Source organism: Talpa europaea (genome assembly GCF_964194135.1).
Source record: "Talpa europaea genome assembly, chromosome: 3".
In the NCBI taxonomy this organism is placed as follows: Eukaryota; Metazoa; Chordata; class Mammalia; order Eulipotyphla; family Talpidae; genus Talpa; species Talpa europaea.
Genome location: NC_140069.1, coordinates 151384477 through 151403566, shown reverse-complemented (window position 1 = coordinate 151403566; position 19090 = coordinate 151384477). Strand labels below are relative to the sequence as shown.

Genomic DNA, 19090 nt, shown 5'->3' with positions numbered 1-19090 from the left:
ACGCCCCAGGCCCGGAGCAGGAGGAGGCGCCTCCACACAAGAAAAGGCAAACAGGACCACTGCGGCGCCACCCCCGGGGCGAAGGCCCAATCGCCGCCCCCACAGCTCAGGAACAGGGAGGGTATCTGCTTCCACCAGCGGTCAGCACGGCCCTGGCCGTCTTGGGCAGGGCAGTCAGGCAGGAAGAAGAAATGAAGCGTCCAGGTTGGAGAGGAAGACAAAGCTCTCTGTTCCCAGACAGTGCAATCGTATACACAGACAACCCTGAGGCTTCACGGGAAACCTCCTAGATCTGCTCAGCAGAGCAGCACGGCACAGAGTCAGCACCCAGATCAGCTGCCCCCCTCTCCTCGAGAGGGGGTCACCCACCAGGGCCCAGCACTGCCGCTCATTTCCAGCGGGCCCGGAGGAGGAGACCTAATAGGTGCAGGGCTGGCGCGGCTGAGACGTCGGCATTGCTGAGGCTCAGGGGGAGGCTCAGGAGCGAGCCCCGTCCCATGGGCTTGGCACCATTGAGATGTCACTTCCAGGAGGTCTGTGTGATCACATGACCGGTAGGGTCACTGTCTAGAATGTTGAGAGAATGCCTAACCCCAGCAACAAACAGAACGGCCTGACTCAAAAGTGGGCCAGAAGCTTCATGGACATCTCTCCAAGGAAGACGCGTGCAGGACAGTAAGCCATCGAGGGGTCCCAGCGCCTCGCGTGTCAGGGCTGCACATCCAACCACGGCCATCTGCAGCCTCGCGCTTCTGGTGGCTGCCCCGGAAACCAGACACGGCGGCCATCAGCTCGTGCGGGAGTCAGAGCTGGCACACTGCTTGTGGTGCAGGTGGGGCAGCTGCTGGCGGTGGTGGCATGGCCCTTCCTCAAAGCCTTAAAACTTCCAGGTGAGGGCCTCCCCAATGGCGCAGCGGTTGAGCTCTGGGTTGCGAAGCTGCCCGCAGCCTCTGCAGCGCCGGTTCAATCCCCAGCTGCTCCCCGGCCCCCGGAGGAGGGTCCTGCATGGCGCGCAGACCTCTCCTGCCGCCTGCTGCTCCCCTCAGCAGTGTCCTTCGGTCCTTCTGCCTGCTCTGCTCCCCGCTCTGGCTCTGGTGAATTCTCTCACCCTCCCGTGCTTCTGACTGTACCCAGTGCTTATATGCAAAAATCAATCAATCAATCAATCAATCTTAAAAAAAAATATATATATTAAAAAAAAAACAACTTCCAGGTGACCCAGCGCTCCCACCTCTGGGTGTGACCCAGAGAACTAAAAGCAGGGCCTAGGAGAGATATTTGTAGAACCAGGTTCATAGCAGCATTGTTCACAGCAGCCAGATGGCAGAAGCAGCCAGCGTCCTTGACAGACGGGTGCATGGAATGTGGTGGCCCTGTCCTGGCGTCTCGCTCGGCCTTTAGCAGGGGGGGGTCCGGCATTTGCTTGAGGACGTTTTTCTGAGAGAAGCAGGCCAGTCGCAAAGACAGGCCCTGATGACCCACTTGTGCGAGGCACTGGAGCTGCGGTTCAGAGGAGCAGACAGGGCCTGGGCTGGGGTGGGGTGGGCGGGGTGGTCTTAGCTTTGCCGGGTGAGAGGAGCTCACGCAGTGGCAGAGTGGGTATGGTGCCGTGCACCTGCCTTCCCGGGTGCTCAGGGTAGTCTGCTGCATGTTACATGCATTTACCATGATTTTTTTTTTTTTTAAGATTTATTTATTTATGGGTCTCCCTGGTGGTGCAGTGGGTTGAGCGCAGCACTGTGAAGCTGTCTGCAGCCTCTGCAGCGTGGGTTTGATTCCCTGCTGGCCAGGGAGAAACCTATAGGGTGCGGCAGACCTCTCCTGTCTTGCCCACTGCTCCCCTCAGCAGTGTCTTTGGTCTGTCTGCCTGTACCGCTCCCCACTCTGTCTGTGGTGAATTCTCTCACCCTCCCATGCCTCTGACTGTACCCCAGTTCTTGTATAAATAAATAAATCTTTAAAAAAAAGATTTAAGCATACAACAGCTGGGGTACAGGCCAGAGATGTCGGGGGTGAGAGGATTCACCAGCGACAGAGTGGGGAACAGAACAGGCAAATTCACTGAAATACACTGCTGAGGGGAGCAGTGGGGAGACAGGACAGGTCTGCCTCGCCATGTGGGTTGCTCCCTGGACGCTGGGGATGGAACTCATGCTGCAGAGGCTGCTGATTACTTCATAGTGCGGTGCTTAACCCCTTGCGCCACCAGGGAGGCCCCTTACCACAATCTCTTAAAAATAAATATAGGAAACATCTTCCCGGTGGTTTCTTTAATTCTTATGCTGGTTCTTCAGGTACCTTTTTAAATCCTTGACCAAGGATTGTTTTATTTTCATAACATCATTGATTTTCTGCAGACTCGGGACACGGTAGATGTAGGGCTGGGACCTGTCACCTTCATTTCCTAGCGATCGAACATGGGAGAAGGCACAACTTCCACAACTTCGGCAAATGTTGTCCTTGAGGAGCCAGAGAGGACCTTGGGCCTGACATCGGCAGGGCTGCCCAAGGCCGCCAGAGGGTCTCGTGAGGAGCCTTGCAGCCCAACCGAGATGCGGCGGCATCTCGTGACTCTGTCTACACCAGAACCGTCGCTAGGTTGTTAGCGGCAGAAATGGAAAAGGAGCAATAGAAAGAAAATGACAACATCAACTGGTCAAGTCTTAGGGTGAAGAAGAGAAAAGTTTCAGGATGGCTTTATAACAAGTGACTCGTGATCTCACCAGCCGGGTAGAGCACCATCTCGGTGACAAAAATAGTAGCCCGATGCAACACACAGCACTAGACCCTTGGAAGGGTCTCGTCCCAGGTGCCTTTTATTAATGCTTTGCTCATCTGTTGAGACGCTCTGTCCAGAGTTTAACAGGCTGCCGGGAAGTTCTGCGCCAGGACTGAGGCGTCCTGAGGAGGGGTCAACGCACACGACCCACCAGAGTGGAGCTGATGCGCCATGCCTATCGTGGGGATGAACGCACGCCTGTGCTCATGTTGCCATGCCTGGTCCCTGGGGCAGGCTGATGCCTCTCGGCTTTGAGAGAGGTTCACGCAGGCCAGAGAAAAAGCGTCCCTCCCCACCAGGGCAGTGGGCATGGAAGTCACTGTGCTTTAAGAGATAAACGTTGTAAAACAGCATAGTTGCTTATCAAACCAGTGAGAAGTGCGCTCCACCAGGGCCTGCCAGAGACCAGCCTGGGCCCCTTGCTGAGAAGTGGACAGAGGCCATGTCTGGAGTGGCGGCCTCCCGCGGGGCTTCGCATCCTTTTACTCACCGCATGCCTTGCAGGTGTCTGTGGGTGAGAGAATGTAATTCAGATCCTTTTCTTTACAGTTTTGTAGGAAACTGTGAGATTGATCTGGAAATCAAGCGATATTTCTGCAGAGCTGGTGTGCAGAGTATACAGGTGAGTTGTAAATTTCACTGGCTGTTGAGATTCTCTGCTGTATCCAGAAAGAAAATGCCGTTTTATTCGCTCTATGTCTGTGCGGTGAGGTCTCTGCTTGTAGACCATGCTGAGAGCTGGGGCAGCCGCGCACCGCTCTGCCGGGGTGCTCAGGGCTGCTCTGTGCCAAGTGTGGTTCTGTTTGGATCTAGGTGCACGGGACGATGCGGGTGATCCTGGAGCCACTGATCGGGGACATGCCGCTGGTGGGCGCATTGTCTCTCTTCTTCCTGCGGAAGCCGGTAAGTCCCACAACTTCGTTCTTGCGGGTCCTGGAGGAGCAGAGAGTGGAGACGCGGAGCCCTTGGCCCATGTCCTCGTGCTTCTTCACGCCTTTATTTCTTGATACGCAACTTTCCTCTCTGATTTTAAAAATAATACATTCATTACAGAAAATTTGAAGACATAGACTATTTTAAAAGTGCAGGTTTCGCTAGGTGACTGGTAGACACGAGCCACTGCTCTGCCGCCGCCCCCCCTAAACGTGAGTCTCCGAGCTCTGTTCGCTCTGGCGCAGTCCAGGCTCCCAGCTCCAGCAGGTCTGGGCGTCTGCGTGGAGACCAGCCCTGGTGACACGGGCTGCTCTTCCTGTGCGGGGCTCCCCCGAGCCCTCCCCCAGCCCTAACCAGCTGCCTGCATGCAGGTGTTGCCTTCCTGCCCAGGGTTGATGAGCTGCACCACAGCTGGATGCTGATTTTAAGTCATAAAGAGCTTTTTTTACTGAATAATATTCTAACACTTGGATAAACCATAATAAATGTTAGTGTTTCACATTGTAAGATATGTCTGCTATTCCAATGTTTGTTACAAGTAGCCAACATTCATTATTGGCCACAAAAATTAGACCAACAAAAATGTCATTCCTACCGTGGCTCCACCAGGGCTGGCTCGTCCTCCCAGGGCTGTCTCCTCCTCCTTTGGCTCCTCAGCTGCTGGCTTCCTGCCTTGGCTCTGTCCTCAGCAGGCTTCATGCTTAGGATACTGTTCCCACCAGGTCTTCTGTCCTTGCTGACAGGATCCTGGGGTCTAGAGGGGAATCTCTCTCTAGCCTCATTTCCCAGCACCATCCCGTGAGTACCCAGGCTAGCCAGAGGGACAATGATGGTCACCTACCCCCACCCTCCCAGACGCCTTGGGGCGTCTCTTCCTGCAGGAGGCATCTTGTACACCACCCCCCCTTGCCCTCCACCTACTGTAAAGCCTGAAAACCACCCCCATGTCTGTCTCCAGACCACTCTGTGGCATCTGATGCACAAATTGATCTGTTTCTCAGATCTCTCTTCACGACCAGTTTATAACCCTTGACAAATTCTTTCTGGAAGCACCATTAGCATCATGTGTAGTTTTAAGTGGGAATGTTAATTTGTATAACTCAATACAGATAACTTAATGCAAATTACTGTGGTTGGAGTTTGAGAGTGTAGGTTTATCCAGCTGAAACCGTATAAAAACACAGAAGGATTGTTATCATTTTCTGTTACCATCAAAATTATTGCTCTCATTTGTTGTTTTTATTGCTTAAGTTATAGGCTTATTTTGAAAGTATTTTAACCACACAAAACATGATAAAATTCCAAAGCTGTTAAGGAACCTCTTTGTTAACATTTTGAGAAAAGAAGCAGCTCATGAAAGCTGTAAATCCACGTTTTTCTTGTGCACACAAGAGGCGCTCGATGCCCGCACGTTCAAGGAGCTGCCTTTGCTGACAAGTGTGAAAACCTGATCTTTAGCAAATTGCTAAGTATTGTGAATTTACAGGGAATTTTTGATACTTTAAAGAGAGACCTTTTTTTTTTAATTTTTAGTCCAAAATATAATAAAATCCTAATCATTCCTAAATCTTCCTCAAAAGTTAATGGTATTTGGGCCTCCCCTGGTGGTGCAGTGGTTGAGCGCTAGGCTGCGAAGCTGCCCACAGGCTCTGCAGCACGGGTTCAATCCCAGGCCACCGGCGAGGGTCCCACATGGCGCGACAGACCTCTCCTGCCGTGCCCACTGCTCCCCTCAGCAGTGTATTTCATCACTCTGCCTGTTCTGTTCCCTGCTCTGGCTCTGGTGAATTCTCTCACCCTCCCATGCTTCTGACTGTACCCAGTGCTTGTATAAATAAATAAATCAATCTTTAAAAAAAAAAAAGTTAGTGGTACTCTGTTGGTTTGGATCTCCCATAGGCGTGTTTACTTTTAAAGTTTATAATAACTATTTCAAGTGAAATGTCAGTGCTCAGAAAAGGACGGTCCTATGAACAATCCAGAATCATTCATTTCCTTATTTGGTCAATACAGACGCTTCAGAGAGCAGGGAGTTTTTTCCCATTACTTTCAGCTGGAAAATATGAGGCCAGCATGGCTGCCAAGTCATTCTTCCTCGCTCCCCAGCGCGGGCTGCGCCTGCAGGGGCGGGGCGACTGTTCTGATGACTCAGGACTAGCACCGAGACCCTCACAGAGCCACCACACATGTCCTGCTGGTTGATTATGTTGCTAGCTTGGACAAGGTGCTGCTTGTTTAACAAAACTGAATAGGGAGAAGGTGGGTGTGGTGAAGGGACTGTCCTCCCTGGCTGTGTATGCAGCTTGGCTTCTCCTGGCCTCCGTTTCCCCATCTGTCACCAGGCTGCGGCGATGCCCACCTCACGGGACGAGAGGTCCATGATGACTGCTGGATCAGTGCACGCCTACCTGTGGGAGGCCCTGGCCAGGGTGCTATGGACGCGTCCCAGGAGCTCATGGCCACTCAGGCTGCCTGGACAGCCGTCGGGTGTGCTGCCCTTGGGGGCATTTCAGAATCTGTAGGGCATCTTTGGGTTTGTCCCAAGAGCAGATCAGACTTGCAGGACTTCTCCAGGATGCGCACGGCTCATTGTGAGGTGTTTCCCAGACGCCTCCACCAGCTGAGGCCTTGAGCCAGAGCTGGCTTTTCTGTCTTGCATTCAAGTCACTTCTCTCCAAAATCCTACCGAGTTCTGTTCTCCACTCACCGGCTCCTGCTGTCCAGCCTCTCTGCACGTAGTGGCAGGCAGGTTCCCCTCGCCCAGACGAGGGCTACTGCAGGCTCCACCCTCTGGGTCAGGCCCCTCCAATGACCTACCTCCGAGAGGCCTCCCTAATCTCCGGGGCTCCTCGCTCTGTCTGTGCAGCAGGGCCCAGGCCTGAAGGCAGCTGTTTTCTCAGCACCCCAGTTCCTCTTAGTGGATATGTATTCCAAGGCCATATTTGGGGTGCTGAGGCAGAGCTGGCTCCTGGGTGTCCTTGCTTCTAGGCCTGTTCTTTAAAGGTGGAGGGGGCATGCCCTCATCATCTTGCAGTCCCATTCAGAACCACGTAGGCTTCCTCCTTGACTCTTGTATTTGCATCCCGTTCCTCTTGTGCTGTAACAACTCAAGTCTTTCTGTGCTTTTAAAATTAGTCGCTTTTTGGGGCCTCCCTGGTGGCGCAGCATTTGAGCGCTGGGTTGCGAGGCTGCCCGAAGCCTCTGCAGCACTGGTTCGATCCCCGGCTACCGGGTGAGGGTCCCACATGGCGCGCAGACCTCTCCTGCCGCCCGCTGCTCCCCTCAGCCGTGTATTTCGTCAGTCTGCCTGTTCTGTTTCCCGCTCTGGCTCTGGTGAATTCTCTCACCCTCCCGCGCTTCTGACTATACGCAGTGCTTGTATAAATAAATAAATAAATCTTTTTTAAAAAAAGTCGCTTTTTAGTCTGGGTGTGTCCAAAGGCATCTTGACTGTTTCTAGTTCATGTTTGTTTGGAATTGAAGTAGGAGGGCAGTTGAGATCTTGCACTTTCCTTAGCATTTCTCCTAAAAACAGCACAAGTCGTTGTGTGAAGTGCTCGGTTGAGAGGAAACCGTGAAGTGCTTGGATTTGATCAGGAGTTTGGTCTGCGTCCTCTTCATGGGAGCTTGGCTTGTTGTGTAGGAAATGATCGCAGATGAATACCCACCAGAGAAATGGGCAAGAAAATATGCTAGTTGGGTTGGCTTTCGTCTCAGGCCTTTCAGTGGGAACATAAGTCAGCACATTAACTTTTTATGGGACAGTGAGGCAGTGTTGATAAGAATAAGCATGTCTTTGACCACAACTTCCACTTGTGAGTGTTAGCACATGCGTGCAAGACCACTGGTGGAAAAGTGGTCACCGAATCATGGCTGACAACAAAAGAAAAATTATCAACACTCGAAGGACCTGTCAGTAGGATGGGTGAGTGGATTGTTCCGTGATTTTGCGAGGAAAATCCATGTAATTATTAAAAACATAAAACAGAGGCAGCTTTCCATGTACCAGTTAGGCAAGATGGACTTGGTGTTTTTATACAGTGGAAAATGAAGTTGCCCACTCTCGTGTGCTAACTCATGCCGTTTATGCAGAAGGAAGCCTGTGTGCTTAATTCAGTGACTGGAACTGTGTTATTAATGTCCCCTCCCCCCTCTTAAACAGCTTTTAGAAATTAACTGGACGGGACTGACGAATCTTCTCGACATCCCTGGATTGAAGTAAGTACCGCCTGGCCCAGGCATCGTTAGCTCCCTTCCTCCTCGGCAGGGCAGGGGCTCCAGTTCAGGGGTGACAGGCCGAGACCCCTGAGCTGAGGTCAGCGGCTTTGGGATGTCACACCGAGCTGCATGGTCACTTTCCGGCCGTCATGTGGCAACTTCTGGCTTTGGTGTCTTGGAGAAACGGCAGCCCTTTAGTTCCCTGTAGATTTTCAAGTTTGGATTTTATTATTTTCCCAGAAGAATAAAGCTTTAATGTGAATATGTTTCAGAACTAGCCCTTTCTGGGTTCTTTCCACGTGGTCCCCCACATACCTTTTGGGCTTTCCTGGGCCTCCTGGAGGGGACCAGGCTGGGCAGGAGTTTCCCATATCTCTGTGAGTCCCTTTGGTGTTCTGTAAAAATCTAGTCCGTGGGAAATCTCCCACAAAGAGCGTGTAAGCCGTGAGGCCACCCCCTGCCAAGAGGCGGGTCGCACCCCCCCATCTGTGGCCTCCAACTCCACCGAGCGGCTTCTGGGTCACGACGGGAGCCAGCCCTGGGGCCGCTGTCGTGTCCAGGCAGGTGTCCCACGTGCAGTCAGGGACAGCCTCCCGGCATACTGTTCCTCTCGGGCCCCTCTCCCTGACGGGGCCAGGTCACATTATGGGGACTCAGCCGTTACGTGGGGACACTGAGCTGCGCATTCACTGGGAAGCTGAGCAGAAACTACAGGTGTCGGCTGCTTGGCTGGCATGCCAAGTCTCGAGGTTTGGGTCTGATTTTCTCCCTTCCTGTGATTTATGTCCTGAAACGTCCATTAGAAAGAATTTTGTTTCAGTATCAGGGAAGATTTAGAAACTTAATAACCTGAGGCATAATCAGAAAAAAATGTCTTCTTCGGATAAGTAAGTACCATGTTTTAAGGACTGTTCACTCTCCTGTAAGCGGTACCGAGCACCTGCTCCGAGCCAGCAGCGCCCAGGGCTGCGGCCCCCACACCCTCCCTCCCAGGCACCTTCCCACCCGCACACCCAGGAGCCAGGTGCCGGCACCCACCTGTCGCCATCAGGGCTCCCCAGGAGCTCCCAGCTCCCCCGCCAGCTTAGCAGCCTCAGTGGACAGAGCTTTCCTGCCAGTTCTAGCAGAAGTTCCTGTTCTCTGTGCGCCCCCCTGCCTTGGACAGACGCCCGCGGTGCTCGTGAGCAGATTCGGGTCCCGCCGTGCCCCAGTGCTGGAAAGGCCCAGGCTGGGGGTCACTTCGCCACTGGGAGGGAGAGCAGCAGAGGACAGGGTCCCTGTGGTCTGGGGCATGTTCTTCACCTGCTCCATCCCCAAGGGTTGAGGGGCATCTGCTCTGCAAGCAAGGAGGTTGGTGCCAGGCCTCCTGTTTACAAGGTGCTGTAATCTTGGGGTGCTGCCCACATGAGCGGTGTTGCTGGAGTCAGTCGAAGGCTGCTGACTTGCTGCTACTTCTGACACTGTCAGCTCCGGGGACACCTCTACCTCCGTGCACCCCAGCCTTGCCCACCCCAGCTCGATGCCCTCTCCTGCCCGCCCCCCCACCCCGGTCTTCCCAGAGTCTACGAGGTTTTGTTGTTGTGATTTGCTAGTTTGTAGATCACACTGTGGTCCACTCGTGTGGGCACCAGATGGTCCTGTCGCACAGCGGTGTCTTAGCCACAGAGTCAGTGATGAAGTGTCAGCTGGGTCCCGCAGGACGGAGGCGGGTGTGCCGGCTCCTGCGGTGGCCCCTTGGCCCCAGCTAGAGCCAAGTGAGCTGGTCACAGGCGCTGTGCTGGGGACAGGAGCACCAACTCGCCCCTGACGTGCATGACAATTTGTCCTCCCCGCCTCCCTCTCAACAGCGGCTTGTCAGACACCATCATCTTGGACATAATATCAAACTACCTGGTGCTTCCCAACCGGATCACAGTGCCTCTCATCAGCGAGGTTCAGATCGCACAGCTGCGGTTCCCGATCCCAAAGGTCAGTGAGTCTGAGCCCCGGTGACCATACAGCCAGATGCTGCAGGGGCGGGCCGTGCTCGGGGCTGGCTGGCCTCTGTCATGCGGGGCAGGTGGTCCGTACTGCCACACTCCCGGGCGGGGGGCTGGAAAGCTTGTCGTGGGGTCCAGGGCCAAAGGTGCCGATCAGGTTACCTTCCCCAGCAGCTCTGGCCAGTCCCGGAGGATGCTGTGGCCACTCGGTCATGTAGCAGGAGCACACCGCATGTGTTTCCGAGCACAGGACTTGGGGGCTGCAGGGTCTCTCGGCTCGGAGACTGTGGTGGGCCTGGGGTCCTGGAGGGATGACGTGGCTTGTGCAGGCCCTGGGCAGGCGTGGCCAGGCTTGGTTTGGGTCTCCGCCTGCCCCACTTCCTGCGTGTCGGTGGGTGTGCAGGTGACAGGTGAGGCCTGGCTGGCGCATATAGTCTTGGGGTGGGGGGCTTCCTTTTGGGTACATGAAGCGATGCACTCAGAGGCAGCAGGACTTGGTGGGGGCAGAGGGAGGGGTGGCTGGACCTGGAGGGCGGTGCCTCATGGCACCCTGAGGGCGCCATGGCACTTGTGCTGCCCCTGAGCCCATTGGTGGTGGCCTCCACGCTGCAGCGGACTTAGAGAAGGGGAAGGACACTTTGTCTCTCTCGGGGGGCTTCCTCTAGGAGGTGCAGGCCCTCCCTGGCGTCTGCTCCTTTGCAGCTGGAGCTTTTGTAAAACTGAAGCAGAGAGAACAGACCTGCCGAACTGCTCTTCCTTCCCTGGGCTTTTCTTTTTTTTTTTTTTTCTTTTTTTTTTTTTTTAAGATTTATTTATTTATTTACACAAGCACTGGGTACAGTCAGAAGTGCGGGAGGGTGAGAGGATTCACCAGAGCCAGAGCGGGGAGCAGAACAGGCAGACTGACAAAGTACACTGCTGAGGGGAGCAGCGGGCGAGACAGGAGAGGCCTGCTGTGCCATGTGGGACCCTCGCTGGCGCCCAGGGATCAAACCGGCGCTGCAAAGGCTGCGGGCAGCTTCGCAGCCCAGCGTTCAACCGCTGCGCCACCGGGGAGGCCCTCCTTCCCTGGGCTTTGAGGCTGCTTCTGCTTAAATATGTTGCCAGGGGCCTCCCCCGTGGCGCAGCGGTTGAGCGCTGGGTTGCGAAGCCTCTGCGGCCTCTGCGGCACCAGTTCGATCCCTGGCTGCTCCCCAGCCACCTGAGGAGGGTCCCACCTGGCGCGCAGACCTCTCCTGCCGCCCGCTGCTCCCCTCAGCAGTGTCCTTCGGTCCTTCTGCCTGCTCTGCTCCCCGCTCTGGCTCTGGTGAATTCTCTCACCCTCCCGCGCTTCTGACTGTACCCAGTGCATGTATAAACAAACAAACAAACAAATAAATAAATAAAAATTCATGCCTCTTTAAAAAAAAAAAAATATGTTGCCAAATTGTCTTAAGTTTTTTACATACAGAAATATCAACAAGAGATTGTATTTTTTTAAGTTTTGTTTTTTTTTGGGTTTTTTTGGGGCAACACTTAAAAAGCCCTTATTTTCTTATGCTGACAGGATCAGAATATTACCCAGCAATTTTTCAAAAGATTTGTGGGGTGAGAGCACTACCCTGTAGAAAGGTAATTTTACCACTTTATTTGTCTTAAACTTGAGGGCACATCTGTAGTTTTATTAGTCAGGCAACGTTTGTGAGCGGCACATACTTCAAAATCTTTGTCTCCATGTGATATTATCGAGACAGCATCTCCAAGGGCTTTTCTAGAGGTGGAGCCAAGTGGCCGCTGCGTTCCACTGGCTCAGGGCTGGCTCTGATGTCCGAAAGCTCCAGCTCCTGCCTCTCGGCTGCCAGGCATAGCCTTGTCAAGGGCCTGGCTCCTCGGCCCGCGGGCCTGGGCATCTGGGCTGGCACCCGCCTGTCCAGGTCCACCTGCACCACTGCCCCCACCATTGCTGGTTGTCCCCCGAGTGTGCTCCTGGCCTGCCGGTACACACAACAGGGCCTCTGCCCCTCAGCACACAGCGGCGCCCATGTCCCCAGATGGCTCAGCAGAGAGCCTGTGTCCTGTTCCTTTTCAGGGTGTTTTAAGGATCCATTTTATTGAAGCTCAGGATCTTCAGGGGAAAGATACTTACCTTAAGGGGCTCGTCAAGGGAAAGTCAGACCCCTACGGAATTATCCGAGTTGGCAACCAGATCTTCCAAAGCAAGGTCATCAAAGAGAGCCTCAGCCCAAAGTGGAATGAAGTCTACGAGGTGAGCGCGTCCTGCCGAGCAGCCACCCTCTGCTCCCCAGCCCGCGAGGGGCTGGCTGAGCACTGGCTTGAGTTGCCTGCGCCACTCCCCTTCCTCGGGATGGGATGGAGCGTCCCTCTGCCCTGCCTTCTGCTGGCACATGTGGACCCACCCCTCAGCTGCACAGAGCTGCCGCAGTTGTGACCGCAGGAGGGCGTCCCTGCATGCAGGACACGTGATGTGCTTGTCAACACAAGCATCAGTTCTGTGCTGTTTCCCGACCACTCATCCATCTGGCGCCGGGGCACAGTGGCCTTGCTTACCCTGCCGCTCATGGGCCACACACCACTCATGGGCCACACCCTCCTCCCAGCCTTGCTGTCCTCGGTGCCCTCGAGGAGGGTTCACTGCAGAGTAGAATGCTGTGTCTTCTGAAAGGCCTGCTACGTTCTTGCAAAGTTGTTCTCCAGAACAGGAGGCAGCTTGTGTTCCATGAGCATCCATCTTGGGTGGCGCTAAGCGGGTCACGCGTGCATGATCCCCAGAACAGCGTCCGAATGGGCCTTCGGATAGTGGCACGTCCAGGCTGCCGCCAGACGTGCAAGTCATGCTGTGACCCTTGTCCTGGAGCAGTTGAGCTTGACCCACTGAAGATGCCCTCGTTACTAGAAACAGAACCTCAGACTCTTGCACTCAGGCAGATGGTCACCAGGATGAAAACAATGGTCTGATGGGGAAAGGCCGTCGTCTCGACAGCCATATTGACCCCCCCCACCCCTTCCAGGCTCTAATTTACGAGCACCCGGGTCAGGAGCTGGAGATCGAGCTGTTTGATGAGGACCCAGACAAGGACGACTTTTTGGGCAGGTGAGTCCTCGTGTCTGTGAGGCGGGCGTCAGGGCCCTCGGGCTCGGTGGCCCAGCAGAGCGACCCTCACCTCCCGATAAGGCACGTCTGTCCCTGACCGGTCTTGGATTTAGCGAACAAAGGAAGGGCCTCGACGGAGGTCGGCTGCTGCCCCTGTGGCCGGGTCCTGTCGTGCCACAGGTGCTGTTCACACTGCGCTGCGCGTGGGGCGATGGTTTGTCTATGTCGGTGAGGCAACCAGCGTAGCTGAGTTTTTAAAAAATGCGTGTCTACCTGATCGTTATTAATCTACTGCAAGAAAGCCAGGCCTCAACGACACCGAGGCAGGGAGCGTCGGCAACGAGCCCGGTGTGCGGCTGGGACGTGGGCCCCTTGGGAAGCAGCTCGGTGGGAGAGTTTGGCAGCCCACAGCAGGTCAGGGTTACCAGCCAGTAAAACGTCTGGAGGCTGTCCGCGCCGGACGAGGCAGGAAGGAGAAGTGAGTCCGGTGTGAGGCAGAGGTTTGGAGGTGGCTGCGAGGGAAGCCGAGTGTGGTTGTCTGGCTCTGGGATGGCCGCTGCTAGTGGTGGGCAGTTGTCCGGGGCGTGGGTGGGTTGGCTTGGACCTGCTGGGCGTGAGCCTGAGGCAGGGTTGAAGCCAGAGGGTCCATGCCTCTGACCAGGGCTGCAGGCAGGGAGCGGACACTCCCGTCCACCCTCTGCCCTCCTGGAAACAGCCGCGCTTGATGCCTCTGCTTCCGGCCTGAGCAGCCTCTGGAAGCCTACTCTTGGGGCACTGCAGTGTTGTGCTGCATTTCTGGGAGATTTCCTCACAGTAAATGGTGCAGCAGTTTCTCTGTGCTAACGCTGCGTGTCATTGCCTCTGCAGCCTCATGATCGACCTAACTGAAGTGGAGAAGGAGCGCCTCCTGGACGAGGTACGTCGCCAAGTCTCGCTCTGCCCCCACGGAGGCCCCTATCCCGAGACCGCAGCATGAGGGCTCTGGTAGCTGCAAAGTGGAAAACAAGCTGAGAGCCAAACCGGGGATGCCACATTCTGGGGGGGGTATCAGGATGGGCTTGGCCAGCAACCCAGGAAGCAGGCCCCCTGCGGAGGCCGCAGCCAAGTGCGGCGCATGGACAGGCCCCGCACACAGGGTCAGCAGGGGTCTGGCCGAACCAGAGCATAAGGAGTGAGCAGTTGTGGTGCTTTGGAGGGGTCGGCTGGCCGCTAAAGCGTGACCTCCCCCTTGGTGCTGAGAACTGCCTCACAGCAGCAGCCCCTGCAGCGTCCTGCAACCCTTCCCATAGCTGCAGGCTGTGCTCGGGCCCACGCTCCTCAGCTCCTCAGCTCCTCCGCCCGGAGGCTGGGGCCATCTCCCATTAATTCTTTTTTTTTTTTTAAGATTGATTGATTGATTGATTGATTGATTGATTGATTGATTGATTTATACAAGCACTGGGAACAGTCAGAAGCGCGGGAGGGTGAGAGAATTCACCAGAGCCAGAGCGGGGAGCAGAGCAGGCAGAAGGACCGAAGGACACTGCTGAGGGGAGCAGCGGGCGGCAGGAGAGGGCTGCGCGCCATGTGGGACCCTCGCTGGTGGCCAGGGATAGAACCGGCGCTGCAGAGGCTGCGGGCAGCTTCGCAACCCAGCGCTCAACCGCTGCACCACCAGGGAGGCCCTTCCATTGATTCTTGGCGGCTTTTAATCTGAAAAAACAGTTTTTTTGTGACGATGTGGTGCTAAGTAAAGACAAACACACTGGCTGGTTGGATGTGCTCTCTTGGCCATGAGCTCTATGAGAATCCTCATGGAGGAGCCTAATCTCACTGGATCCTTCTAGAAAGTGTTTGTATCCTGGGGCGCACATGCGGGTAGAGCAGCACCTGGCTTCAGGGCCCGGGCGAGCCTTAGGCACCTCAGCGCAGCTCCCTCTGGGCCGCGGCGCCCCCCTGCTCCAGCCTCGCACCGCCCCGGCCACATGCCACAGCCCGTCTGCTCTGCGTTTCGCTTCAGGAGTACGCTGGCTGAATGTGAACATTCTCTCCTCAGTGGTTCGCTCTGGACGAGGTCCCCAGAGGGAAACTGCACCTGAGGCTGGAGTGGCTCACCCTGGTGCCCGACGCGTCCGGCCTGGACAAGGTACTGGGCGCCCTGACCCTGAGTGCCAGCAGTGGCATCATGGCGGGGAGGGGGCAGCGCTTGCCCAGTGAGACTGAGCGCTGCGGGGCGCAGCTGAGCTGGCTGCAGCAGGTGACGATCTTGTCGCTTCAAAGCTGATTTTCTTTTCATTGTCTGGCTTGTTCGGATGGTTTGGCTGCTCTTCTATTCTCCTGGGTGCTGCAAGCGGAGCTGCAGGCTCAGCCTGAGGTCGAGCAGTGATGCCCTGCTGAGGCCGTCTCCTGTCCCCGCAGGTGCTGGCGGACATCCGAGCAGACAAAGACCAAGCCAACGACGGCCTCTCCTCCTCGCTGCTCATCCTATACCTGGACTCGGCAAGGAACCTCCCGGTAGGTGGTGCAGGGGCTCGGGCGTGTCCTGGCAGTGCCTGGTGGTGTGCGGCTCTCCACACACCGCCACTGGGTTGCTGTTTGAGCTGGCGCCGACCTGGAGAGCAGCAGCGGGAGGGCCCGCGGGGCTGGTGTCTACACGTCACCTGGATCCGCCCAGGGTGTTCCGGTACTTTCCATAGACGTGTCTGACAGACTCCAGTGCACAGAAGTGCCTGGCCGTTAGGGGAGAAGATATTCTGTAGAAAGTCACTGGTTTCTAAATTGTAGGGTCTGGAGAGGGGAATTGTCTCTGGCCTGTTTTAAATGCAGCCCCGTGCTGAACCCCCTCCCGGCGGCAGCGCACAGGTAGGGGCCCAGGCCGGCTGACCGCCCACAGCAGTTCCCTCCTCCGTGACAACCAGGCCGTTGTTGAAATTTCCGTAGATTTTTCTTTGCGTGCCCATCACTCTTCTCCTTCGTCTCATTGTGTCCAAGACCAGTCCTGTTGTGAGACTACGCCCCAGGTTAGGGCGCCCCTCCCAGGACGCCGCCCCAGGACACCCCACCAGGGCACAGCCAGGACTGTCCCTGCCCTTCCCGGCCTGGTGTGGCGCCTGGGGCCACGGCGAGGCTCTGCATCTACACAGCCACAAGCCCCACTGGCAGAGTCTGAGCCTCTGCTGGCTTCCTGCGGGCAAGATGCGCCTGAGCGCTGCAGAATCGCGGTGGTTGCTCGTTCTTTCCGTGAAGGTGTGACTGATTTTCATGTCTTAAATTCTGAATTTCTCTTGCTGTTTTAAACTTGGGTCAGTCTTCCAGTCTGAAATCTGTGACTTTAGCTGTTAAAATTTCAATTTGGGAAAAACTGTTTTATTGCTCCTTGACCTTTCTACAGAATTTCTTCTATGGCAGAACTTCCATGGGGCCACGCTGTATTTGTTACAGAGTCTGTTGCGGTGCCTCATGAAATCAAACTTGTCTGCTTTAGGGTGTAGGACGTGGGGGTGGGTTGGCCGGAAAGGGTCAGTTTTCTTTAGAACTGTGCGTTTGTCACGCCACACTGACATTTGAGTCACATCACAAAGAAGTCAAAACAATGGCTTCACTTCCTATGCCGAGGGCACCGTGCGCACGCAGCGGCCTTGGCTGTCCGGTGGGCCGAGGGGCGGCTCCGCTCAGCCTCTGCCCCGCCCCTGCACTGCTGCCTCCTGTGCTGACCAAGCCCACCATTCTCTGCTCTCTCCCCCGGTTCCACTGTCCTAAGAGCATCTACGAGGGAAGCTTTGGGTGTGGCTACTTAAAAGAGAGGCGAGCGTCGGGACTAGTGTTCTGTGAGAACACTGCCTCGGTCTGTGGCGCGCTCCTTGTGAGTTCCTGGTGTTCCTCCTTGGCTTGCTGGGGTGTGCCCAGCCCCAAATGCCCTCCCCCGTGTGCCGTGCGTGTGTGCGTGGTGTGGCGTGCGTGGCGTGTCCTGCCCTTCCTGCATGGGGTCCTGCTATGTGTGTGGCTTGTGCTTGTTTCCACGATGCCCGCTGCGTGGCTCACACGAGCTCACGCCTGGCCCCAAGCTGCACAGGCCAGGGACTCATGGCCATGCCTGAGCTCCCACCGCTGCAGGCCCGTCCCAAGGGTAGAAATTCTGAGGCAAAAAATGATGCCGTGATGATGAAAGTGGATCTTCTTCTGGTTCGCCTCAGCATGTGAGACATAAACATCTCTTTGTAAACTTGAAGAAAAATTCCTTAAATCCACTGTCTTCCTGAACTGCTGAAAAGAGCCGGGCCTGGCTTGCCCACCTCTTGGCACCCACATGTGGACAGGGACGCCCAGAGTCCACTGGGACCCCCCCAACCCCCCGTGACCGGAGCATTGGGGAGATGACTGGGCTTATGCTCCGCTGGGCTCCGGAGCCGTGGCCTGGGGGAGGCAGTGGAGGTGCCCGTGCCTCCGGACCGGGTCTGGGGCTCACTGGGCGGTGCCGGGCGCTGATGTGTCCCGTGGCCGCATCTAGTTTCCGTCTCCATATGCATTTTCAGTCTTCATATTTTTCAAAAGAGGGAAAGCAAAAGTTTAGGAATAGACTTTTGACCCATTTTAGGGAGCGGGTGACTCAGACCCTCGGGGCTGGGCCAGCTGCTCCTCGAGCCACAACAGAACAAACGCCACCCCCCAGCACCAGGCCAAGGCCCTTTGCACTGGCAGGGGCGGCCATGGGCACCGGCCTCCTGCCCGCCTTGGCGCCCGCACCACCCTCATCTTAGGTCCCTTCTCTCAGAGCTTCCTAGGTTGGCTTTTCAAGCAAATGTGTCTGAATTGTTTAGGGTGTTATGGCTGCCTCTGAGTGCCCAGTCATGAAGCTGTGGGGTCACAGCCAGTTTCCCTCCCACATCACAGCTGTCGCGACGGCTCCCTGAGCCGGCCGCTCGCAGCAGAGTTCCGGGGCGAGCTGACCGCTCCTCGCCAGGGCCCTGGTCTTGGCGAGGATGGGCCGGGGCACCTCAGTTCTCCTCCGAGGCCGAGACCACGACGGGTGTGTGCGGCTCTGGCTGCTGCCGGCTCTGCCTCCCGGTGCCTGAGGGGCCCAGAGTGTCCATGCCCAGAGCGGGCGGCTCCCATCCACCCAGGGTGCCTGTCGCCTCCTGGCCCGTGCGGTGTCTGTGCCGCCTGCTCTGGGCGAGGGCTTACGGGCTCCCTCAGCTCTACTGGGAAAGCGCGGTGGCCACTTCTGCCTCCAGCTGGCCAGTGGCCTAAGGGTGGGGGTGCAGTCGGGTGGGTGCCCGAAACGACTCCCCACCTGGCCCGAGCAGCTTGTACGCCTCCACAGCTCCTCTGCCCTTTCCACACCATCCCTCCCCACGCTGGCCTGAGCTGCGGTGTCGGGGCTGCACGAGTGGCTGCCACGCAGGCTCTGCGGGCCCTGCAGCTGCCGTCCTCCCCACCCAGGGCTGTGAATGTACTCCCGGGAGCTGCTCCAGACTCTTTCTCCCCGGCGCTGGGCATCGGTGCTGACCCCTCTCCAGCCAGCGTCCAGCCCTGGCATCTGGCCCAGCCAGCCCCACTGGGGCAGACAGGCAGCTGCTGTCTCCTTGACTATAAAGTCTGCTGCTCAATGAGAGAGTAATAAAATTCAATCCATTGTTTGAAGCTGATTACAGCTAAAATGATAACACGTTTAACTGTAAATGTTGGTCCTTGAAGGAACTCGCGAGGACAAGAGAGTATGAACTGCAAAGGAAAAGTTTAGAAATAGGACACAAAACCCATAGTAACAGAACTCTAAAGCCAGGAGGAAGGTTTGGGGTGATCTCACCCGCCTTTGCATTTGAGTTTCGGAAGAGGGGTGAAGTGGAGAAGCCGTCAGTGTCAGCAGGGAGGAAACGGCCTGTGGTGTAGCCCTTTCAAGTGCAGCTTAGACAAAACCCACGTGGGTACAGGAGGGTGGGCACGCAAAGAAGCGACCCGGCCCCTCCTCTGACATCCCAGTCTTGAGCTTCCAAGTCCCAAAGGCAAGAGGGGTGAAGCAGAAGCATAGACGCACGGGCCTGAGGACGTGTGTTTGGTATTGACAGATGAAAGGTTGGTTCTGAGGTAAAAGCTTGAGCATGGAGAATTTCA

The 19090-nt window shown here is 56.0% G+C and overlaps 1 protein-coding gene across 2 annotated transcripts in view; it reads left to right on the top strand.

The window, feature by feature from the left end:
- The window catches only part of ESYT2 (extended synaptotagmin 2), a gene marked incomplete at both ends in the record, with an annotated part of 44368 nt that overhangs the window by 14625 nt on the left and 10653 nt on the right, over positions 1–19090 (top strand). For both annotated transcript variants that reach the window (XM_084230085.1, XM_084230084.1), the window contains 9 exons: positions 3329–3401; positions 3593–3682; positions 7875–7930; positions 9778–9898; positions 11978–12154; positions 12918–13000; positions 13868–13916; positions 15036–15125; positions 15398–15493. In XM_084230085.1, coding sequence (XP_084086211.1) covers positions 3329–3401; positions 3593–3682; positions 7875–7930; positions 9778–9898; positions 11978–12154; positions 12918–13000; positions 13868–13916; positions 15036–15125; positions 15398–15493 — 835 coding nt within the window. The remainder of the gene's footprint in view (positions 1–3328; positions 3402–3592; positions 3683–7874; positions 7931–9777; positions 9899–11977; positions 12155–12917; positions 13001–13867; positions 13917–15035; positions 15126–15397; positions 15494–19090) is intronic.